The sequence below is a fragment of the Colletotrichum fructicola genome (assembly GCF_000319635.2).
Source record: "Colletotrichum fructicola Nara gc5 chromosome Unknown KSG_Nara_v1_contig08, whole genome shotgun sequence".
NCBI lineage: Eukaryota > Fungi > Ascomycota > Sordariomycetes > Glomerellales > Glomerellaceae > Colletotrichum > Colletotrichum fructicola.
In genome coordinates, this window is record NW_027094058.1 from 1,441,767 (window position 1) to 1,465,898 (window position 24,132).

At 52.9% G+C, this 24,132-nt stretch overlaps 7 protein-coding genes across 7 annotated transcripts; 4 read left to right on the top strand and 3 right to left on the bottom strand.

Annotated features, from left to right (window-relative positions):
- Positions 1-893: 893 nt before the first annotated feature.
- On the bottom strand, positions 894-2,377 carry alcB-1 (Alcohol dehydrogenase 2; the record flags this gene model as incomplete). Its single annotated transcript, XM_066152931.1, has 7 exons — positions 894-953; positions 1,030-1,136; positions 1,207-1,788; positions 1,848-1,946; positions 2,039-2,059; positions 2,120-2,199; positions 2,259-2,377. The coding sequence occupies 7 exons, from the start codon at positions 2,375-2,377 to the stop codon at positions 894-896; spliced, it is 1,068 nt and encodes a 355-aa protein (XP_066007807.1).
- Positions 2,378-3,927: 1,550 nt separating this feature from the next.
- FUS7-2 (putative aldehyde dehydrogenase FUS7) lies at positions 3,928-5,905 on the top strand (the record flags this gene model as incomplete). The annotated part of the gene is made up of 8 exons (XM_032036196.1): positions 3,928-4,233; positions 4,319-4,478; positions 4,539-4,553; positions 4,612-4,669; positions 4,739-4,954; positions 5,057-5,150; positions 5,238-5,547; positions 5,619-5,905. The coding sequence occupies 8 exons, from the start codon at positions 3,928-3,930 to the stop codon at positions 5,903-5,905; spliced, it is 1,446 nt and encodes a 481-aa protein (XP_031884723.1).
- A 3,883-nt stretch (positions 5,906-9,788) lies between these two features.
- On the top strand, positions 9,789-10,865 carry patD-1 (Alcohol dehydrogenase patD; the record flags this gene model as incomplete). The annotated part of the gene is made up of 2 exons (XM_032036197.1): positions 9,789-10,068; positions 10,120-10,865. The coding sequence occupies 2 exons, from the start codon at positions 9,789-9,791 to the stop codon at positions 10,863-10,865; spliced, it is 1,026 nt and encodes a 341-aa protein (XP_031884905.1).
- A 4,467-nt stretch (positions 10,866-15,332) lies between these two features.
- CGGC5_v013461 (uncharacterized protein) lies at positions 15,333-15,705 on the top strand (the record flags this gene model as incomplete). Its single annotated transcript, XM_032036200.1, has 2 exons — positions 15,333-15,459; positions 15,527-15,705. The coding sequence occupies 2 exons, from the start codon at positions 15,333-15,335 to the stop codon at positions 15,703-15,705; spliced, it is 306 nt and encodes a 101-aa protein (XP_031884909.1).
- Positions 15,706-17,522: 1,817 nt separating this feature from the next.
- Positions 17,523-18,617, bottom strand: CGGC5_v013462 (uncharacterized protein; the record flags this gene model as incomplete). Its single annotated transcript, XM_032036202.1, has 1 exon — positions 17,523-18,617. One exon carries the CDS (start codon positions 18,615-18,617, stop codon positions 17,523-17,525), a length of 1,095 nt encoding a protein of 364 aa, XP_031884766.1.
- Positions 18,618-19,123: 506 nt separating this feature from the next.
- Positions 19,124-20,557, bottom strand: BCS1 (Mitochondrial chaperone BCS1; the record flags this gene model as incomplete). The annotated part of the gene is made up of 1 exon (XM_032036203.1): positions 19,124-20,557. The coding sequence occupies one exon, from the start codon at positions 20,555-20,557 to the stop codon at positions 19,124-19,126; it is 1,434 nt and encodes a 477-aa protein (XP_031884765.1).
- A 959-nt stretch (positions 20,558-21,516) lies between these two features.
- On the top strand, positions 21,517-22,979 carry TPO4-0 (Polyamine transporter 4; the record flags this gene model as incomplete). The annotated part of the gene is made up of 3 exons (XM_032036204.1): positions 21,517-21,767; positions 21,824-22,207; positions 22,253-22,979. 3 exons carry the CDS (start codon positions 21,517-21,519, stop codon positions 22,977-22,979), a joined length of 1,362 nt encoding a protein of 453 aa, XP_031884764.1.
- Between the last annotated feature and the right edge of the window lie 1,153 nt (positions 22,980-24,132).

Here is a 24,132-nt window from a genome sequence, read left to right on the forward strand (position 1 = left end):
TGCCACTCTAATGGGACAGCCGCAGCCGCGTAGTCCAAACAGGTCGCGGAGCAGTACTCACCTATCCCCTGTAGGCGCGTTATTGCTCTCAGCCACCAGCTGGGATTGTATTTGAGAACCGTTGAAACTCGTGTGATCCCATTGGATATCGAAGGAGAGGCTCCCGTAGGCATACGTCACGAAAATATCGACTCAGAAGCTCCAACGGTTCTGACTCGACTACATCTGGGGTAAGTCGTGGGGTCTCCCCTCACACTCGCGGGGTGCAGAGCTCAGTGCGGAGTGTGGAGAAGAATAGAGTCAGAACGCCTCCATCGTCTGCCTCAAGACCACACTTTTTCACAATCCCCCATGTTTTCCACGATCTAAGAATCCGGGGAAGATCTCGCACCCCGAGCAGTTTACCCCGTATTCTGCCCCGGTGTCTCTACCCCGCGTGGGGCTAATCAACGGTTGTTGGAGATCCCGGGGGGCCGCCGCGTGACATTCGTGTGGGATGCCGAGACCTCGAGCCGGGTGCCAACAAACACAGCAGCCAACGGGTGAGTCGGACTCGGAAGACTAGCTTTCTCGCCGGCGGAGCCACAGTACCACGCGAGCTCGAGACATCCTTGTGCCGAATAGTCGGATCTTCTTTTCTTTTGTGGTTTCCGATTCCTTCCTAACGATAGTCGGATCTTCAACAAGGGCCGATGACACCGTCGCCGTTGTTAGGCATTAGCCCTCTTGCCCCCATGCTTTGATCCGAAATTTTGGGATGAAAAGACAAGAATAGACGAGAACCAAGCATGCAATATAATGGATTGTCACAATCGTCGATCATTGTTCTCGGTCATAATATGTTCTGATTCATCAAGTAGATACCATTTCCAACGACAACTATGTACATGCAGTTACTTCAGGTCTATGACTACGCGACCTTGTATTTCCCCAGACTCCATCTCAGTAAAGATCTAGACGTCGTACTTGTCAGTATGTCTCCCATGATTGGATACTCGGTGTTGCCGAGCTCGGATTCGGGTGCCGTACCTTTGTCAAGCTCCTCATGCGCCGAAGTTGAAAGTGAGTTTTGACCTTGCCCCGTGCAGCGATTTCGAGACATTCCTTGGCTTCGAGACGGTTACCCGTTTTGACGCCTGTGATAGCCGCTTGTTAGCACGTTCCCCAACACACAGGTGCATATGCAGGACACTTGAGCACACTTACCAAAGATGGTCAGCTCATCGCAGAGCATGGGCTCGACCTCTCCGATGGCCGGACTGCTGTGTTCGGGAACGCCCAAGCAGACAAGTTTGCCGCGGAAGCCCAACCATCTCGGCGACTGGATGTACGCTTTTTTGTTTGACGAACACATCAACACAATCCTCGCGCCGCCGCCGGTGATCCTCTTGATCTCGTTCGCCAGGTCTTCTTCGGTGGGAAAGGATGTGAAGTCGACGAACTCCTGGGCCCCGAGGTCGCGGCAGAAGTTTTCCTTGATGCCGAGGTCCATTGCCAAGACCCGGCAGCCAAGAACGTTGGCGTATTGGATCGCGAGGTGGCCGAGGCCGCCGCCGGCACCGGCAATCACGATCCAGTCTCCATGGCGGGCGTCGGCGCGCTTCAACGCGGTGTAGACGCTGACGCCCGCACACATCAATGGAGCCGCTTCGGCTGAGTCCAATCCATCTGGTACGGGTGTTACGTATCTTGCCGATGATAGACAGTATTGTTGAAGTGTTCCCGGTGTGAAGTAGCCCGATAGTTTAACCTCTGCGCATGATGACTCGCCACCTTGAAGGCATCGGTCTGACATAATGACATGATTAACATGGTGTAGGTGTGCTACTGGCTGACGAATGACTTACCGCAGTTGAGACACGCATCTGCGGCATACTTGATGCCTACTCGTTGCCCAATGGCAGGTGTTGTTACGCCAACTCCAACAGCAACAACCTCTCCGACTCCTACAATATCAAGTTAATAACACGTCAATATAGAGCTGACTCTCGTGTGCTTCCTTTGCGGAGTCAGAACACGAGCCGAGATGACGACTGACCTTCATGACCTCCCACCTGACCTGTGGTACTTGTTAGATCCCTGATATGCCGACCGCAATCTCGAATCGGATGCGACTTACCTTTTGGTGTAGGGAATGGCACTGATGAGAAAGCGTTCATGCAAAAGCCATAGTCCGTATGGCATACTCCTGAATATTGCCTACGACAGCAACACGATCAGCAATCAATCATCACAGATTGAAATTTCTAGAGTCATACAGTCGAACGAGGACTTCGCCGGGCCCAGGTGTCGGTATCGGGAGTTCGACAACCTCCGTCTTGGTCGTTCCGGGTTCGGTGTACACAACAGCACGGTTGAAATTGCTTTCGCCGCCCATGGTAGTCGCCATCAAAAAGCTATATCGATAAATCTGCACGTGTTCAAGTTCACAGTAAAGATCGCGAGGGATGCATGTCGTTATATTTCTCTTTTCGAGAGGAAGGGGAAAAGATCGGGCTCAGCATCCAACTTATCGGCCTGCTGTCTGGAAACTCCACACAAGCTCACACATGTACATGAAGTCTACTTTTGGCCGAAAAAACAACGCTCCTCAATTCCCGTCCCCCTCACCCTTTCGCCCCATCGGCGACTTGTGCCTAGTTTCCAATCACGGATGGCGCAGCCAATGCAACGGCGCCAGACGAAGTGCCGATGCACTGGCACGAGGCGATTTCTGGGCTGCCGGCGCCGAGACGGCGGGTCGAACTTGACTCGAACTGAGTCTGTATGCATGACCAACCTTGCAGGATATCATCTAAAACGAGCCGGCTGATGCTGCACGGCTCAGAGGGTGGTCGAGTCAGACGGGAAGGAGAATCGGGAAACAATGTTCGATGATGGGATTTGAGTGTGGGTGAGAGCAAACTGACGAGTGAGAGTGAGCGGGAATGAAGAGTGAGTGTGAGAGAGTGTGTGTGCGTCTGTGAGGGGTGCGGCACGTTGCCGAGCTGTCTCCAACTTTTCCCCCACGGCATCCCGCAGCCCGCAGCAAGTGTCTGTGTTGTGTCAAGTTTATCTTCATACAGTTGATACAGCAGCAGCACACACTCTAAGTACCTTTTTGCCATGGAGCGCGGTGTTTCGGTAGTTGTTTTTCTCTTGTCCTGTTCGCTACCGACCTGTTAGGTAACCTGTTAGGTGACTAAGAATTCGTCATGTACTTCTAGTGCCGCTTGTTATCAGCCCGCATGTATCTCTGCTCCCCTCTTCTCTGGACAATGCAAGTACCTGTTTTTCTTCAGCAAAATGGCATTATGGGGCCCAACACGTTTCAACGGCCTCTTCCCGTCTCACCTTGGCAGTGTTGGTGCGGATGGCCGACATGCGAAAGCAACCAAGCAGCATCCAAACAGCCATGTAACCCGGGGTCCTCTCATCGGTGAGCTACCCCAAATGGACATTTCAGTCACTGCAGGCCCCGCCTGCCGCGGGCCAGACTCCATTTCCACGCAATAGTCTATGTCAATCGCTGGCAGACATCGTGACATTGACGGTGGAGTGTCGGGCGAGGGGGCCCCTCGGTCGAAGACATGGCATCCCGGTCTTGTGCCCTAGCTTCTCTCCACGTCCCCCCTCCACTGGTTCGTTGTCCCTCACAATCACCAGCACAAACCACCCATCCCACCACCAGAGGCGAGGCGGAGGGGCGAGAAAGGAGTCGGAGAGCTCAACGCAACGCAGGGTCGCTCTCGCATACACTACCCGTCCCATCCCTCTTCTTGTTTCTCGCTCCTCTCTCTTCTCGTGTACTTTTCTTCCTCCTCGCGCGCCCGATCACAGACCCTGATTCACGCCGTTTAAACTCTTCTCCCACATTACGTACCTGCACGTAACTTGCCGCCATCCTTACCTACCAACCAACGGTTTTACACTAGATAATCGCCCATCATGGCTGCTAACGGCACCTCGAAGCTGGACTTCACCAAGTTCTACAATGTCATCAACGGCAAGCTGGAGACGACACCCAAGACCAGACATGGCTTGAACCCCTCCACACTCGAGCCCCTCGCCGAGGTGCCCCTCTCGACCGCTGAGGATGTCGACAGAGCTGTCCAGGCCGCGAGGGCTGCTCAGGAAGCTTGGGCCGAGACGCCTTACGAGGAGCGCAAGAAGGCCGTCGCTAAGCTCGGTGACCTGATGGAGGAGAACCTCAACGAGTTCGCCGTCATGCTGAGCAAGGAGCAGGGCAAGCCTGTAAGTACGATTGCTGGGAGAACTAGCACATGGACCCTGCGCAAGCTCACGGGCGAGTAATGCTGACGTACCGTGCGCTGCGCAGATTGGATTCGCCCAATTCGAGATCTCTGAGGCCATCAAGCACTTCAGAGGTGTTCCTACGCTTCCCTTCCCCGAGGAGGTCGTCAGCGATGACCCCGACCGTCGCGTCATCACCAGATACGTGCCTCTCGGTGTTGCCGTCGGCATTGTCCCATGGAACTGTGAGTCTTCCCAGGACTTCCAAGATAGCTTTCGCAGACAGAACTAACATCATTTCGCAGTCCCCATCCTCCTCGGTACGCTCCCAACGATGGCATTCATGACCCCTAGCACCTCACTGACGCAATCTCACAGCTGTCGGCAAGATCTGCCCTGCCCTGATCACCGGAAACGCCTTCATCCTCAAGCCCTCGTAAGTCCCCATCCCTCCCCGCGCGCCGGCCCGTCATCCCATGTTTCAGGAGCGCTGACGCGAGTCAAGTCCCTTCACCCCCTACTGCGACCTCAAGATCGTCGAGCTCGCCCAGCAGGTCTTCCCGCCCGGCGTCTTCCAGGCGCTCAGCGGCGACGACAACCTCGGCCCCTGGCTCACCTCCCACCCCGGCGTCGACAAGGTCAGCTTCACTGGCTCGACCGCCACGGGCAAGCGCGTCATGGAGAGCTGCGCAAAGACGCTCAAGCGCGTCACTTTGGAGCTGTGAGTGGAGCAATTCCCGCAACGGCAGCTAAATTGCAGCCCGCAACCTTGTTGCCGGGCAGGCCAAAAAAAAATCCCGAATACTGACTCGTGAGCGCACAGCGGCGGCAACGACGCGGCTATCGTCCTCCCTGACGTCGACATCAAGGCCGTCGCGCCTAAGATCGTCACCCTGGCGCTGTACAACTCTGGACAGGTATGTTGGGAGACTTGGCGTCTGACAGGATCCGATCGGCTCCTGCAGAAGGTCTGTTTGGGTAGCCGCTAACGTGAACACTGCCAGGTCTGCATCGCTATCAAGCGCATCTACATCCACGAGTCCATCTACGATGAGCTCCTCACCGAGATGGCCAACGTCGTGAACAGCTTCCCCGTCGGCGACGGTCAGAAGGAGGGCACCATGCTCGGCCCCGTCCAGAACCAGATGCAGTTCGAGCGCGTCAAGGACCTTCTCAAGGACATTGAGGAGCAGAAGCACAAGCTTGCCGCTGGCTCTACTGCCCCTGCCTCCAACGGCAAGGGCTACTTCATCACCCCTACCATGGTCGACAACCCTCCCGACAACTCTCGCATTGTCGTTGAGGAGCCCTTCGGTAAGTTTGCCACCTTGCCCTCATCTCGCAAACGAAAGTGTTGTCCAGCGACTAATGCAAGCCCAACGCAGGCCCCGTCTTTCCCGTTCTCAAGTGGAGCGACGAGAAGGAGGTCATCCAGCGCGCCAACAACACAGACATGGGTCTCGGTGCCTCGGTCTGGTCCAAGGACCTCGAGAAGGCGCAGGCCATCGCCAAGAAGCTCAAGGCCGGCAACGTCTGGATCAACACGCACTTGGAGCTCCAGTACGACGCGCCCTTCGGCGGCCACAAGCAGAGCGGTATCGGATACGAGTACGGCGCCGGCGGCCTGAAGGCGTACTGCAACGCCCAGTCCATGTTCATCACCAAGGCATGATTATGATACCAGAGCCCCTGCAAAGTCTTACGAGCTCATAATGTAACGAATTAAAAAAAGATCAAAACATCCAAGCTGTAGAGGAAAAGGTCGGTGTGGGCTATCTGTCGGTCAGTAGAGCGTGGCAATCTTGCTGGGCTTTTTGGCCCGGTACCTGTTTCGCACTAGTAGATCAGTACAAGAGTAGTGTAGATAAACCAAGAAACCCTTGATTCTCCAGACCCGACTGGCCCGTTCGCATTGAATGAATGGCTGCATTGAAGCTCTTCGGCGTTACTGTCTCAAAGGATTGCATTGCCCCGATATTTCGCATGATGGGGTACGGCCTTTTGGGGGCGAGGCCTGACAATCCGGAGAGCAGTATCGGGGAGTTTATGGAGCAATTATGGAGCCCCTGCCGAATAAGCGCTGGTTGCTGCCTGGCTAGTGAGCCCATTCTGCAAGACCCTGGAGCAGGCAATTCGCGGTGTGTTAACTATATCCGTAATCAGCAACAAGTGCGTGGTGATGGAGGGGGAGAAGGGTCCATCCGGAATACGCAAGCCTGCTGCCCGGGGTGCGGGAAATAGTTCCGCTTTCACATGGGTGCGGCGGGGTAGTGCGGTGACAGGTGAAAGCGGCCCCCTCTCACATGGGGATACGAGGGGAATTGTTTCGTACGGGGATGTTTGGGGCGAACTAGGACGGAGAATTGGTCGCATTGAAACGGGGTCCGTTGGGAATTTGATTCTCTCCGCAGGGGGCGGGAGAAAAGGAGTTGAATCCCCGCTGGGGTTGATGGCAATTCAAATACCATGCATCTCCAGTCAGGTTCCCCATTCCTTGTCACCTGATAGGTGTTGAGTTACTCAACATGAGTATCATTTTCTCTCAAGCACATGTCCAGTATGCCCGCACTCAAAAAGGGTCAGGAAGACAGTTGTGACGCCGATTCCATTTAACCAGCAGCACCTAACACCATGGACAAGAATAAGGGAGTAAGATCAAGTCTTCGGTGGAGGACGGTGAGAAGAGGACCAATGTGCGTCTTTGCTCAAGCTTCAGCCGTGGTTTTTATGCTTCTCTACCTGCTTCACTCAGTTGACGCAGACTTTGAGAGAAACGTAGCACCGTAGCACGCCAAGTCAAGGCTTTGATGTTCTCATGCAGCTGACAAAATCGTATTTCCTCAACTGAAGATTGCACCAAGACAACGCTAGAAGGCCAACACAGCTGGTAAAGTCGGTTTGATTCTTGTCAGTGTCAGCTGTTAGGTACGAGCGGCACTTCACGCGAGCATGCTCACAGACCAGCAATGCAGTGGTAAAGTCAAACATCAGGATATTCGAAGAGGCTTGATGACCCAAGGTACTTTCTACCCGTTTGCTTTATCGCCTATGTGGGCTCTACCACGTCCACCGCATATGAAAGCAGAAAAGGATGCAACTGAATTCTAGGGCTACCAAACTTCGGCAAAGGTCATGCAAGTCGAAGGACGCCTTGTCATTTGGTCAGTCTGACTCACGCATGGTAGCGATAGGTTCTGAGGGAGGCTTCTTCTATGCCGATTGTGGCTTAACTATATGCTGATCTAAGATAAAGTGGCTGGCTCAGAACCATTGAAAAGTGCTATGACATATCAATTACCAGATATTTTTATGACCATTGATCTATTCTTAAACACCACTTGTAGCTACTGAGGATATCTGGGTAGAACATGATGGCTTCCCCTGGCATCGCTGCAGTGAGGGCCCCATATCTTTTGAAGTCAGGGGTTTCACGTGTTTAAAGTCATGAAGAGCAGAATTTAAGAGATACCGTCGAGGCAAGTCAATGTTGTGCATCCGTACTTCCATTTGGGGTCGGGCCTGCGTATCTACACGGGTTTGTCATCATATCATTCGTCGGCTTGTGTGCTATTAGTCTGGCTGAGCTCGTGTCGGTGTTCCCTCACTCCGGCGGCCAACACTTCTGGGTCAGATAATTAGCGCTCAAGAGGATCGGGTCATTCCTTTCGTGTACAATTGTCATTCACTCTTGGGCAGGGGCCATCTGCACTTGTGCTTCCGGCACATTAGTTGCAGCCAATATGGTGATTGAAATGGCTAAGCTGCTCAACCCGACATTCAACCCAGACCCATGGATCACGTTCCTGGTGCATCAGCTCATCACAGTAACAACGTATCCATTCTATCTATTCGAGCGTCTTCTTGTATTAGCTGCAAGCGGCACGTTGTTCTTCTGTCTCGCGTCTCCAACCGTGGTGTTCGTGGCCCTTCTATCCTTCTCTCCGACAAAGCAGACAGCCAAGACTGTGTTCTTCAACTTCGATAACACGTCATGTTGGCCCATCAGTGTGGTTTTCTGTCTCAGCATCATGAACGCTCCAGATTGGTGTTTCTCTTGCTTGGGTGCCGCCGTTCATCTGGCAGAGGAGAAACCGGAACTTCGAAAGAACTTGCCTAGGGCCTTGCTGTGGATCATCTCAGTCGGTACGGCCACAGGGCTTCCAATGATGCTGGCCGTACTCTTCTCTGTACACGAAATGAACGAAGCAATCAACAACAGTCTAAGGATTGTCTGTCTCGCCCTTTTTCTTCCGGTGTCAGGTAGGAAAGCCGGCGCAATTACTCTCCAAGTCTTGGTTCTTCTCATCACAATGGCTACTATCATTCGGATTCACGCATGGCAGTCCCGAATGGCATGGGCTTTCGCGCGAAACAATGGCTTCTCATTCCATCGATATCTCGCCGCGATTGCTCCAGCTCCGTTTCACACCCAAATTTGGGCTCATTTATGGTCGTGTATTTGGGCCAGTCTCATTGGAGCATTGTACCTCGGGCCATGAACAGCATTCAATTCTTTTGTTCTCCGCTGGTATAATGTTCCAATACATCACATAGGCTGTTCCTATTGTGCTGATGCTCTGGAATTTAAGGAATAACTTGGCTAACGGGCATTTATTGCTTGGCAGATTTGGCCTTGTCGCGAACATCGTCATCTTGGCATGGTCATTAACCGCACTGGTTTTCTACTCTTTATCATATTATCTTCCATTCGCGGCCAGCAAGATGAATTACGTTACATGTATGCTTGTCGGTTTCGTCCAGTATTCTGGTATTTACTGGGTGATCTACGGGAGGTCTAACCTTTTGCTGCCGCATCCAATGCTGGTGATATGGTCGCAGACTAGGTGTTATTGTAGATTGTTCTCTCATGTAATTTATACATATGGAAGGACCTTTCATCTTGTACCTCCTATTTCTCAATTTCAGTGTTTTTGGTCGCTCTTGTTGACACAAGGTTTGCAAGCGTCGGGCTGCTCAAGGTGGGGTCAACCTTGGCGAAGTTAGCTTCACGGAGACATCCAGACGGATACCCCCAGACACCACTTGACAACAAGACCGCTTATAAATCATCTCAGGACTGATCTCAACCCAAACGGAGTTTACTCATTCCGTTTCAGGAAACCTTTGAACCATCGAGTCCGAACCCACGGGGTTACGGCCCATATCACCATGTTTGATGATAAACTCGGTGGTTCTTCGAATCTCTACACGGTTCATTTCTCCACTCTCAATACTCAAGATCCCGACCATTCACTCGTTTAAGCAAGCTGAAGTTAACATCCCCAAATACAATTAATCATCAACAACTAGAGACCTTGTCTGAATTGTCGGGTTCAACGGGAACGGAATCCAAATTGCCACAATGTTTCCCGTCGATTCAGAGCTGCCTCCGTGTATGAGATCATTGAGTTACAAGTATAAATAAAGAATATTCGCAGCTGTCTTCCTGATGATTATCGCTGTGAATATCGCGCCTTTTCTTTGAGATCACATCGTACCGCTTATCACTTGAAGTTCCACCTGAAACGAACCTTTTCACTACTTTCATCACCGTCATGTCTCTCCCGTCTTCCTACAAGGTCGCTATTGCCGAGACTCCTGGCTCGCCATTGGCTCTCAAGGACATCCCAATGCCCGTGGTTGGGGACAAACAAGTTCTCGTTAAGGTCCTCGCTTGCGGCGTCTGCCACACAGATGCTGTGGTTGCGGCCGGCTTTTTTGGCAACTCTTTCCCCCGGGTGCCTGGCCACGAGATCATCGGAGATGTCGTCAAAATCGGCAGCGCAGTTATAAGAGTGAAGCCTGGAGATCGCGTGGGTGGCTCTTGGCATGGGGGTGAGTCAAATCGAATTCCAACGTACTCATTTACTAACTCCAACTGTTCAGGTCATGACGGTACCTGTCGTGAGTGCTCTCGCGGTCTTGTGCAGATGTGCCAGAACGAAGAGGCTCATGGCGTCACTCTCGATGGCGGTTTTGGCGAATACGTCTTGATGCGCTCTCAGGCTATCGTCAGGGTGCCTGCCGATATGGACCCCGCCGAAGCTGCTCCTTTGATGTGCGCCGGGCTCACAAGCTTCAATGGTATTCGGAAGATGGGCATCGAGGCTGGCGGTCTCGTCGCTGTTCAAGGGCTCGGTGGTCTCGGACATCTCGCTATCCAGTACGCGAATCGCATGGGATACAAGGTCGTGGCCTTAAGTTCCGGAAGCTCGAAGAAGGACTTCGCGGAGAAGCTGGGTGCGCACCATTACGTCGATACCAGCGCCGAAGACCCAGTGAAGGCCTTGACAGCCCTTGGTGGTGCCGATCTCATCGTCGCAACCGCTCCGCACGCCAAGGCTATCTCACCTTTGGTCAACGGTCTCCGATCATTGGGAAAGCTTCTCGTGCTTGCCCCAGTTGGAAACGTCGAGATCGACACCACGGTTCTTTTACGCAAGGGTGCTTCTGTACTCAGCTGGCCCAGTGGCAATATCACTGACGCCGAGGAAACGCTCGAATTCTCAAAGGTTCATGGTGTAAAATGCCTGGTCGAGAGGTTTCCGCTGGAGAAGGTTAATCAAGCTATGGGCCATATGTTGACGGGATCTGTTAGGTTCCGTAGCGTCCTGGTTGTAGACCACGATTGAACAAAACAGGACACAGCTCCGGGTATACTTGTAGCTCATTAGTTAAAATGAAGATGATTGGGGTAGCGTCACCATTCGTTACCGAGGGCAACTTTTTCTTTGCTAAAACAACGTTCTTTTACCTGATCTCTTGAGTATGTTGCAAGGTATTGTCGTAAGGTTGTCATTTTTTATCGTCGTCGTCGTTGTCGTAGCCGATGTCAAAGTTTCTGTCGTTGCCGTAGTCATTAGCTCTTCTCTTGCCATCGCCTCTCCTTTCTGCTGCTCTCGTACTCCCTGTCATCGCCGTCCTCTACTCGGGTGGATATGGTATGTAATCTGTAGAGATCGGCGTGTGTGAGTATTGGGCTCTACCCGTATTCGGGTGCGTTTGGCCTTTTACGTCGCTTTCGGTATTGAATCCCCTTGAATCGAGCCAAGACGCGGGAAACCGTTACGAGTCAGAGGAAATTGTGTCTCTAGGCGTGGATGCCCGTTGTGTCACAGCTTTATTTGGAGACTTAATTGAAAGTGCCCGCCAAGAACTCCCCGTGTGGAGTTTTAATCAGGGTAGATCCGGAGATATTTCTGGAAAGTCGCCGTAGACGATCTGGAGTAAAATCATATAAAAACAATGATCTTCTTCGTCTGAACCAAACCGTTCATCTCAAACATCAGACCGATTCCTACTCCCAACCTCACACAATTCGTCTAATACTTCAATCATCTATCCAAATTTCCAGGAACATCGTTTACGAAAGAAAATGAAGGCCGCCACTCTCACAATCATCCTCGGCGCCTTTACCAGCGTCACTGTTGCAGGTGTCGCCGGCGATAGCAGCAACGTCCTCATTTCTCGCCAGGGCAATTTCTGTGGTTCTGGCAATTGCGGTGCCTGCGACACAGTCCAGAAGATTAAGCAATGCTGCAATGCACCAGACGGAAAGCCAACGGCAGGCCGGTGTTCAATTTGTCCGTGTTAAGATCTTCAGTGCAAATAGGTATGTCCAGGACTACTAGGTACATAAGACCTGGGTGCTGCTTTCTAGAAGTGATGATGAAAGCTTACTTGAGTCACTTCAGATTTATTTGAATTCCACGAGACAGAATTATACTCTAGGTATTGAGAAAAGAAAAAGATAAGAATTCTAGAAAAGCCTTATTACTCAGATGCAGAATACTATTGTCTAATCGTGGAGCCCGTGTTTTCAGAGATCGCATGCTGCATGAACCAATGAATGTGTCAGATTTTCTCTACGAAGACTCATGGGGAATTGCAGTTCTTCCCCGGAATTGAAATGGTGAATATGGAATGCATTGCAAGCGCTGTATTTAACACTCTCCTATTCCCCGTACCAAGTGGATAAGCGACAGTTTCGCCAACATCCCCATCTGGACTACAAAATGTTGCGCCCCTTCTGAAAGATATGAATTAAACTATCCAAGTGTAAGAGAAAGCAATCACTGTAAGGAATCGCGCAGAAGCCCCTTCAAGTGTACAATATTTCCGTTGAGCTCTCATTGTTCCCTTCCGTATAGCAGCGCACTGTCTGGATACTTTTGGTTTTCCTGGGTCGTGCGGATAACGCTCCTATTGCAGGGAAGTGGGGGAATCAGACGCAGTGGAGCGTGATGGCGAACGGGGAAGCGCTGTGAGGAATTTAATTGGCTACTTCTCTCAGCTGCCCTGAAACCTTTGCCGGCGGCACTGGGGGCCCTGTTGTTGCGTCTGCTCTCTGTCGTCCATAGATCTTATAACCAGATGCTGACGCCGAGTGATCCCGTCTCGATTTTTAGGCACACCAACTTGTCCTCTATATTTTTTCTCTGCGTCTCCTCCTTCTCCCGTTCCCCTTCTCTTCTCTCCACCCTGGGCACACTGATCGCCTATTTATCTCTACTTCCCTCTATCCTTATGACATTGCTGCCGCCCCCAGATTACTCGACTGCAACACCAAACACACATCAACTCGCGAGTACGCCATTCTCGTTCCGCGCCACGTCCAGATCGATCTTTCCGCAATGCCGAGGCTGTCTATTGAGGCCATACTTGCACTTATTGGGCTTGTCATCACCGTCCCTGGTGCTTGGTTTGCTTACCTGCAATGCCGATCCCTACGTCAAGCTCGGCGAACGGCGCAGCTTCCCAGTAAGCTTCTTTATTGTGCTCTAAGTAATCACTTAGGACGGCATCCCATCGCTCACAATTTTCTGTTCCTTCAGTTTGGCTTACAGACGGGCCTACCAACCATTATACCGACCACATGCATTATCAAGTGAATATAATGATGGTGCGGGCGCAGTGGCAATGGCACTCAAGCAACAGATCCGCCAGATATATGTCTCAGCTTTCGTTGTCTGTTCCCTAGTAACACACATACCATACAAGGATATGACAAGTCAAGACAGTGGCATGGTCTAATGGAGTTCCTCTAAATTTCCCGGATTTGAACGAAAAGTGGACATGCTGGGGATGGATGAGAACAAGGCTTTCGAAACGTATCTAGTGTTTATTTCGTAATTATGAGTTGACAATGAGATGAAGATGGTCTTAGGTTGAATGCAGCTTCAAGATTGATTGCCCGCCTGCATGGTATGTACATCTCACTAATTGTTAGCCTCGTGGATCTTTTTGCGTTCCAATTCCAACACATAATGATTGGAACTTTTGTGCCCAAGGTAAGATAAGTTCATCCGCTGAACGATTCATTGTCTGCAGCAAAATAAAAGCAGGCACATCCGAAATGAATTCATAAAATCCAGCAAAACGGGTATCCAATTCTACATCAAACTCCCGTATGTTCTTATGACGTACCATACTATTCTACACCCAGTGGTTCTGCTTCCAAGCCCCGAACGCCCACGATTGTCTGTCGATTTAGTTCGTCATATGTATGCACTGCCACATAAAGTGCAGATTCTGATGCGGCGATGAGTACCTCTGAGCAATTTTGTTGGTTGTATACTGCCCTCGCAATGCCCGGGTCGGATGGGGACTTCCATCTCATTGGTTGTCGTCGTGGTTCGCGGATCCAGGACCAACGTCACGGAGTCACTCTCCAAGCCGCCGTCCTTCCGTTGTTAGCCACTTACCGTGCTGCTGGCGCATAAGTTAACCTGCTTCTCGCGCGCGACGTAACAAAGGCCTTCGTATGTACACAATTGCACACACCAGATCGTGGGCCTGAGTCCCATTCCTCATTTAGTCTTTCTCTCTTGTTCGTCATGTCGAAGCTCTCCATCGAGGCCATCCTTGCATTGCTTGCCTTATTGCAATGCCTCCTGTTTTTTTTGTTTTGTTTTTTTGCGTATCTTCAATGGAAAAACAGTAGGCCATGAGCAGCGTGGTCCGGCGAAGCTTCGTAAGACACGCCTCCTCCCCTAAACAACTCCCAACCAAATCTATGTCCACTTCCTTCTTACCTACACCTGCGAACTGGTGCTGACGCATATGCACTAGAACACATGAACCAAAACATCACTCGCGAATTCGACACCCGGTACGAAGTTGGTGTCCTAATAGTGCGCGCGAAAGGACGCTAGCATTCAGTGTTTCACCCCGACCAGGACATACTTGCGTTCATATCATCCATGGCATGAGAGCAGACGTCCTCATTCGGCAGTGGTATTTTCACACCCCAACTACCAACCATTTCTTGTGAAATTGGAAATCAAAGCTCCGTGGTTTCCCAGGACTTGGTGCCCGGACATGTATAAGTTCGCAATGGATATCGAAGTGCGCATGGGCTCGTTGAATCTAATCAAGCAGGGGGCGATGTTTTCTGGGTCATTCCTATTGAGTGTCAGGCCGCCAGGGACAGAGAGCAAATTTTATGTATCTAATAGGCTCTATGCTGAAGTCAAGGTATCGTGGCTTAAGTCAATTAATTCGTGGGAAATGATTTGCTTTATTGCTTAAATTCTCTAATTCTCTATTTTTTCAAAAGAAAATTTAGTTCTAAAGTGCTCGATAAATAATAGTAAAAGAGACAATAGAGATAAGGAGGGATGCGACGGGCGTTAAGGGTTAGTAGGTATTCAGAGCTAAGAATGACCTGTCGTGTTGCCTGCCCGTTAGGCCCAAATATCCACTAAAAGCATACGGGTTACTTGGAGTCAGAAAATCTGCCTCTATGTAGAGGTACCGGTCAGAGCAGACAGGGCGCCCGGGGGCCGACCGTTTGTGGAGCAGCTACTTGGGAGACCGAAGGTGTGCCTGCCGTGCTTTCCCATTGGCCACCTCTCTTTTACCGCCTTCTCTTGCATGTAACCCTGGTAAACCCCCCATTGGACCTTGAACGCCTCACCAGCGGAGACCTTACTCACACTGCCTTACTTGACCTTACCTTACCTTACATTAACTCACTTCATCTTTTTTACACCATCTGGACATACTTCTACTTTCATTACACTCTCATGTCAACACTCGAACACTGATAGATTTGCTCTTCTGCCAACCTAATTTGAAGACCTTAAGTGTCTATCAACATGCTGAAGATGTCAATCGAAGCAATCCTAGCTGTCGTTGCTATCCTCATTGCCATACCTCCCGCTGTACTTGCCTACGTTCAATGGCGGGGGACTCGATCACAACTCAGAGTGATGCATCTTCTAGGTAGGCTTTTGTTCTTCCCGAAGGATAGATAAAGGAACCTTGCTAACTATTCTATTCGCCTGTCTAGTTTGGTCCGCTGACGGTCCTCCATATCCTCCCGACGAGTACCAGCTCGACTTCCTTATGATACGGGCTCAAGGACGTGGGCATTTCAGCAACAGCTTGGCCGAAATAATGCCCTCATCTTGCCGTCTGGTCCCTGACTGGAATGCCCTGCCTGTGGTTGAAGGCGAACGATCGATCTAGGCGCTTAATAAACATGGACTTCGACTTAGACGGAAAGCAAGCTTGTAGGCAAGGTGTTCGCAAGCGATTCCACGTTCTTCAAGACCCCCTGCTGTAATGGATTGCAATACTCAGAGCTCCAGCTTTTCTCCAAATCCGATCAACTACAAAATTTATCGTTCATTAGAAAGAAGTCTACGCGTGAGCTGATTGGTTAGTCCCCCTCACGCAGTTGTACTGCAGTCCAATTCCACGACAGGGGGTAGGCGCTGCTTCTTGGGGGTTCAATAAACCACGATGTCACGAAATTGAGAAGTCATACTTAGAGGTATTCGAGAGCAATCGATGTGAGTTGACGTCCAGCCAAGCATGTTACTTACACATATGGCACGTACGTCCTGCTCAGTGATGCCACAAGCTTGGGGTCAGTCCTAACTGCATTATGTAATTAAGTAAGGGTTTACTTCAGGTGCTTTTATCACGCAATGTCCAATCCAATCCGATTTGGCCAATGATGAGACTTTTGGTTGGTCGTGTCCATGCTAGGATCGCATCCTCCTTAGATTGTGGTGCATATGTGGCTAGTCAGAAGACCAAGACAAGCGGCGGTGCAGTAAGAAGCGGAGCACTTTTATCTCCTTAGTCCCTGAGACATGGATTTTTTCCCAACGGGCCAGGGCAGCTAGTAGGGAGATACCCTTAGTACCCACAGTACAAAACCACTTTCTAAAGAGGTAGAAGAGGCTAGAAACGTTAAGTAATAGACCTTCGAGCGAATTAGAGAGCTCTTTTTAAAGCTCTATATTACTATCTATATAACTCAGCAGTCGCTGTAAGTATATTGTGGCGGGCTAGAAAAACCTATGTCTCAGGGACTAAGGAGATGATCCATCGCCAGGTTTCACTCGGAAGGCGCTACGGAAAAAGTGTCCTATGCCAAGAAAAGAGAGTGGTGGTTCGGAGTGGTGCTTTCTCACTCTTGTTTTCGTAGACTACGTAGACTATTAGAGCCTTGACCTTGTTGACCCAAATTCATCCTCTAATTCCTATAAGAATTCCATCTTTACTACCACGATATGGGCACATCTTCCTATATACTTCACCATAACAACCTTCAATACCCGTCACTATGTCGAAACTTTCAACCGAAGCTGTGATTGCTCTCGTGGCACTCCTCGTTGCCGTACCTCCAATTGTATTTGCGTGCCTCCGATGGCAGAAGTCCAGGCAACGTCAAGGAGCGGAGGAACTTCCACATGGGTTATCTTTAGGTCTTGTTACATATGAGAACATCCATGGATGTTGTATCAACGTTTATCATTCCGTTACTGACTGTTCTCTACTCCGTCTAGGCTTTGCCAATAATAGCTCTTCGAACGAATCCGTCGAAAGTCCTCCAAACCACGCTGCCGTTGGGGGCCAGGTCAACATCTTCGTCTTCTTCGTCCAAGTCTTTTGGCTCCCAAGCTGTAACCTTGTGGGGAACGCGTCTCGACTCATGTCATGTTGACCTGTATCTTGAGGTTTAACCGTTCAAGACGTAGAGCGCTGGGCACACGGATAGGAAGGAGGAATTTCGGATATGAGAGTCGGGGCATTTTAGACTTGGCGTTGTTGGTAATGTTGGTAATAAAGAGAATAGACTCTCCGATTGGGAAACTTCGCCGCCGACTTGACCTGGACTGCAGACCTGGCTTGCCACTGCACAGCATGTACGTTCCTGTCCTTGATGATCTCGTGGATCGCGCGACACTTGCAGCATCGTTGCAAGGGTCCGTCTGCCAACTGCAGTCGCATCCACGCCTTCCAAGTACATCTTCATGATCATTCCCTGCATCTCAAACCTCCACTCCACCCAGAATCTCGTCAAAAACCTCGAAATTCCCCTCATTCTTCCGATCGTAAACCGCAAACCACATCTCCCTCCACCAACCCCCCGCAAATTCCGCTTCACCCAGCACCTCCAGCCAACACCGCGCAATCTCCTCTGGTGGATTTCTGAATGCACCACAACCCAGCGCGCCCAACACCAATAAACTATGACCCCTCGCCGCCGCCATCCTCAGGCACAGCCTCATCTTATCCATCGTCAACACCCGATCATTCGCCTTGGCAAATTCATACTCCTCATTCGACCCGACTCTCACCTTTCTCACCTCTGGTCTCCGAATCGCCGCGATGCTAAGAATACTGACCACCGGTAGATCAGTGTGCGCCGTCCCCGGGACGAGAAGCTTGTGTCCACCCGCCATGTCGCCCCGGATCACCACCACATCAGGCGAATACAGCCCCATCCGTCTTCGAAATGGATAATACCGCTTGTGCAGGCTCAAATACAGCGATGAGCGATAACACATCGCCTCCTCCTGCGCAACAGCGCCCTTCAGCCATCCACCTCCAGCATGAATGTCTGATGCCATATTCAGCACCGCCACGCGCCCGCCATCAGGTCTCTCCGCCGCAAGGTCGATCGCCGCATTGAACGTGTCTTCATTCACGATCTTGATCTTCGCGCGCGGGTGCCCGGGACATATGTGCGACTTTAAAGGAGGAAGTTCTGAGAGGTGCAGCGATTCGGAGGCGGTCGCATCCAGATGTGGTAGGTTGAGCAAGATACCGGGCAGAACGTTGCGGGTTTCCTCTGAGACGAGGGCGAGTGCGTCGTTGGAGCGGTCGCCTCCTTGACCGCCGCGGGAGCCTCGTGATGATGAGGATCCGCGAGAACCTCTCGGTGAGCGAGATCCGCGCGAGCCTCTGTAAGAGTGAGAGCCGCGACTACTCGATTGTGACGATGACCCGCTGTCGCCGTTGCTGGAGAAGTAGGATGAGGATTGAGACGGTCCTGAGGATTGCTGGGGCCGTTGATTCTGTTTGCGAGGTCGACCGCCGCCGCCTCCGGACAAATAATCGAACAGGCTGGTCTGGCGCGACATCGCGATCGTAGGTGGTGATGTGCAGAAGTTGAAGTTGGGGAAATCGTGAGACGGAGGTTGGTGTTGGTTTTAGCGTGTGGCTGCCTGGAGCAGGTGAGATTTCGACGCCAGGGCGCGGCGCGTGGTGGGGTATCGCGAAATTTCGACAGCAAACCGTCCCAGACCAGGCGACCAAGCGCGATCTTGGTGCCTGGACGTAGGCACGCGATGATTGTATGAGGAAAGTTGACGTCGAATGAAGGTTGTCCCTGGAAGACGTTGACGGATTAAAGTTGCGGGACTGAAGATGAGATGGCGGGGGGAAACGTTTGGGGCTGGGCCCACTAGCTGGGTAGATACCTAGCGTGCAACCTTGCGCTACCTCTAGCTCGTGTGGCTCACGTGTGATGGGCTCATGGGAGGATGCACGAAACATTGAACTGGACTGTAATGCATGGGTATCATCTCGGATTTTTGTCTATGATTTTGTACATGTACATGTTGTTACAGCACGGAACATGCGCACCTCAAGCCTTCGTCTTGATCGCGCCCTCAGGAATCGCATCCCCCGCCTCAAACTTGCGCGGGATCAGGCCCTCAGCCATGTCAATGGCGCCCTGCATATCATTCTTGTTAAACAAGAACAAGCCCTGAATGGCCGCCGTGCTCGTAAATCGTCCAGCCGTCTCGCCCTCGCCGTTGCCGAACAAGTGCAGCTCATCAAGCCTGTTGAGGAAGCGCTCCCGGCCAGAACCGTCCGCGTCCACGTCGCCGTAGAAGCGGTCCCACATCTGCCCGGCCTGGTAGCGCGTCGCCTCGCCGATGCGCATCATCATGTCCACGCGGCCGGGGCGGATGAGCGCCGGGTCAAGGCGCTCGATGTGGTTTGTCGTGAGGAAGGCAATGCGCTCTTCGCCGGCAGCGACTCCGTCCAGAGCGTTGAGCAGTCCCGAGAAGGTGACACTGGCGCCGCTGTAGCCGTCTGCATCGCGCTGGCGGCGGTTCACGAACGCAGCATCCGCATCCTCGAGCAACAACAGACTCCGACGGGGCAGCTTCGTAAGGAGGTACGCCAACTTGTCATCCGTCATCCCCATCTCGCTCAGATTGATCATCGCCACAGAAAAGTCCAGCTCTCCAGCCAAAGACTGGATGAACGAACTCTTTCCACTCCCCGGGGGACCAAACAGGAGGTAACCCCGACGGTACGGGATGCCGCGGTCAACATACCACTGCTGCCTCGTCAAAAAGTCCCTCACATCATCCACAATCCCCTCCTTCACGCCCTCGTCCAGTATCACCGAGCCCAGCGGACGCTTCTTCCTCGGATCGCCTAGCGGCGCCCACTCCATGCCGCGCGCCGCATACACCACCGTCTTACCCTCGTTCGCCTTCGCCGCAAGCGCGTGCGCCTCGCCAAACACCTCCTCGAAGACGTGCCGGTGCGCCCACAACGCCGTCAGCTGCACGATCTCGTGCGGCTCGCCCGTGTTCATGTTCGCCGTGCTGTGCTTCTCGCGGTTCACCGCGATGTACGCGTTGCCGTGCTTGACGATGTGCCTTCCATATCCCGGCTGTAAGAAAAAATGCGCATTCGCGGGCCCGCTGGCCGCGGCACCGCGGGCGTTCGAGGTCGTCGTGGACACGGAGAGGTTGTGGATGCGGGTGATGCGGGAGGCGACGAAGCCGGCGGCCTCGCGGGGCTGGGAGAGCCAGGCGAGAATCCAGGGGTAGGCCGGGTCCTGCTTGCTGATCTCGACGTTGACGAGGAGGCGGCGGCGGGCGGCTCCGGCGGCGACGAGGGCGCCTTTGCGGGCGAAGGCGGCCGCCGCGCCTAGGCTGGCGAGGCCGATGCCGCCGGCGAAGAGGGGGTTGTTGAAGAGGGCATCGAGGTTGAGGATTGATGGGGCGGCGGAGGCGGTCGCTGTTGATGTTGTTGTCGCTGGGTCGGGAGAGGCCATTACGGGCTGCGATGGTGGTGGTTGGTGTGCCATCGAGCTGGCATCGTGGGGTGGTTTTTGGTGGTGCGGGTTTGATGGTTGAAGAATTGATGAATTTTTGGGGAAGCTTGGGGCAGGGATGACGCACGGAACTGGGGCCGGGGGTGCTGGCGCCGATTTAGGAGACCCACACGGCCCCGGGCAGCTTGTCATCGGAGGGTGCCATTGGAAGACCCGATTTGTATCAAAATATAGCTGTATTGATGTGTATCGATATATCTGGGCATGTTGTTTTAGATCACGAATTGATCAATTTTATGGATGCACTTGTGAAGTATGAGAGATCTATGGCAGGCGCAAGCTATTGCGCCGCCACAGCGTCTACATGTCGGCTCAACCACTTCGCATGAAGCCGCCCAATCCATTCTCCCCAGGGCAATTTGATGAGACTAGACACTAAGGTACAGTGAGAGTCATTTCTTCACATGTTTCAGTGCGATTATACCAAACCATTCGGCGCTCAACACAAGCGCAGGCCGGCCTCCGACTGTTTGAGTCGGCGCTCACTCTGTGCAAGCGGTTAGCTGCACTAGTGAGACAAGCCGTCAAGTCTTAATGCCAAAACACTCCGCCGCGCATGCAAGACATCTTCGAATTATCCCGACTGACGTAGTCGGCGGTGCGTTATCGTTAGCCGTGTGACCGATTGTCTAGATGTCGGCGCATTGGTCCATGGGAGATCTACCTCGATGGCGGGAAGGATCTCCCATTCCCGGCACAAGCTCAAGATTGCACCCGCCGCTAGTGCTGCCGTAGTGTTGACGGTGTTGGAGATATGAATCATTGAATCCAAACGGCGCTTATGGGGCATCTTTGTTGTCGCTGGCATATAATGGTCGATGGCTCACTTCTACGATGTGTCGAGCTGGTCTGCTTCTCTGTAAGTATATGCTACGACTTGGACATTGCGACGAGACCAGATGGTATCCTCCACAGAATCTAGGTCACTTCGAGAGGAGGCCACACCGACCGCAAGCCAAGATGATATCGCACATGACCCCGAGAAAGCTGAGAGACCGGCAGAAGGCCGCGCGAAGACTTCCGATAACCCAGACAGCCATGCCGACGCAAAGGAGTGGAAATGGGACGACGACCCCAGTAACCCCTACAACTGGCCATTGCGGCTGAAGATACGGCAGATCGTGATGCTGGCAGCGGCGGCATTCACAGCGTAAGCATCAACCGGCCAACTTCAGGGATCCATGTCACTGACGATACCCTGCCCAGCTCTGTTGGAACATCGATCATAAGCCCAGCCGACACCCAGCTCGTCGAGGAATTCGGGGTCACCACAACACAGGCCGTCCTGCCGCTATCGCTGTACGTCTTCGCCCTCGGCCTGGGCCCAGTCGTCGGCGGCCCTCTTTCGGAAACGGTGGGACGATACCCAGTCTACCTCGTCAGCCTCCCTCTCGGTGGGCTCTTCACCTTGGGCGTGGGCTTCTGCTACAGCTTCCCCGGAATCTGCATCCTGCGCTTTCTTGCGGGGTTCTGCCTTTCCCCCAGTCTGGCCATCGGGTCCGGCACGATCAACGAGACATTCCGACCTTCGCAGCGCGCGTTGCCGTCGACCATCTACATCCTGATGCCATTTCTCGGACCCGGTCTTGGGTAAGGTACCTTCACGCCGAAAGTTGCTGTGCTAACCCTCCACAGCCCCGTCATAGGCTCCTTCGTAGTAACCCGCAAGGGCTGGCGCTGGACGCAATGGACGCTCCTCTTCTTCATCCTCACCTCCATGCTCACCACCCTCCTCGCGCGCGAAACCTACCACTCCGTCCTCAAGCCCCGGCGGCAGAAACACCTCAACCTCCCCACCGAACCCCGCAAACCCGCCCTCGAGCGCATCCAAGCTTTCGCGACCACGGCCCTCACCCGCCCCGTGCGCATGATGCTCACCGAGCCGATCGTCTCCTTCGTGTGCCTCTACGTCGCCTGCGAGTTCGCGACGCTCTTCTCCTTCTTCGCCGCGCTGCCGTACGTCTTCGAGACGGTGTACGGCTTCAGCGTAGAGCAGGCGGGGCTCGTCTTCATTTCGATCGCCGTGGGCTGTGTCCTCGGCGCCGCGACCGCGCTCCTGTGCAACGCCCTGCTGTACCTCCCGCAGACGAAGAAGCACCCGCCGCACCGCACGCCGCCCGAGTACCGGCTCTACCCGGCCATGATAGGCAGTCTCGGCATGCCGCTGGGGCTGTTCTGGTTCGGGTGGACGGCGCGGGCGGACGTGTCGTGGGCGAGCCCCGTGGTGGCCATCATGCCGTTTGCGTGGGGGAACATTTGCCTGTTCGTGAGCACGATACAGTACCTCGTGGATGTGTATCGCGGGACCACGATTGCGAGCGCGACGAGCGCGAACAGCTTGGCTTCATCGCGCTGGCATTGATGCCGGTGCCGTGGGCGTTTTTCAAGTGGGGACGGCTGATTAGGCAAAAGAGCAAGTTCGACACGGTCAAGACGTGACGAGGTGGTTTTGATGGTGTTGGGAGAGCTGGGAAGGGTGATCCTTGACGATGGGTGTTACTGACGGCGGGTTCTCTTCAAATGTGGCAGCGGGCGCTAGCAGGCCACCCATGAGCGCGGTGACACGGACTCGGGACACCCTCTGATCTAGACCCTGGATGAATGCGACCGAATACAAGCGAAACAGAAGAAAAGAAACGAATGTCGGACTTTGAGATGGTGCATGACATGATGCTACTGCGGTATGATATGTCAACCTGCCAAAAGACTGACAACCGGCCCCGATGTCACGGATCGGCGGCGCAGAGCGGCAGTTAACATCATTCCCCCGGGGAAGCATTCGCTAGGAGCCGATGTAACTGGATCGCTCCCGAACATGGGGTGCAGAGACCATTGCCCCCCCAAATTGGACATGGGCCAGGAACATCGAGCTGTAGGAACCTACCTCAATGGCAAGGGTTCGCCAGGACGGTGTGAGGGGTTGTTTTAAGTGCCGTTTTCCCTTTGAAAACTTAGAGGGGTTCGTACTAATAACCCTCGTTTTGGCTTTTTCTCGCAAGAACGAGCGCAATGTGAGACGTGAGACGCGCATTTTGGCTCGGCGGAGGCTGTGTCGCTGTCGAAGGTTGGCGGTTTCTGGGCATCCAGCAGTTGTAATTGCAGCCAAGAACGAAGCTTGAGGGGAGACGAGGGCTTAGTGGCACGGCAGAGGCGCGGCACAGGTGGTGACGAGTCTTGGTGTTTTTTCATTTTCCCCTTTGGTTCTCTCTTTTCTTGTCTGCTAGTCCGAATGAGGGATGCCGCTGCAGGAACAACTCTCGGAGACAGCGCGTGGGAGCCCGACAGTGGGCAATTACGAAACGCCATGCACATTGCCGCAAGAGCCGTCTTGTTGCCGCTTCACTCACCTGAAGGTGCTGCGTATGTGGCGTGGCCCTTGAGAAGAGGGGCCTTGGCGCCGCGGCGTTCTCCAATCGCCCTTATCGTTTGTTTCTTTTTGCTTTTTTTGCGGGAGCGGTTTTCGTCTGAAGCGGCTTGGACGTGCCGTTGGTGAGACGTGTCTGTGGCCCGCGCAA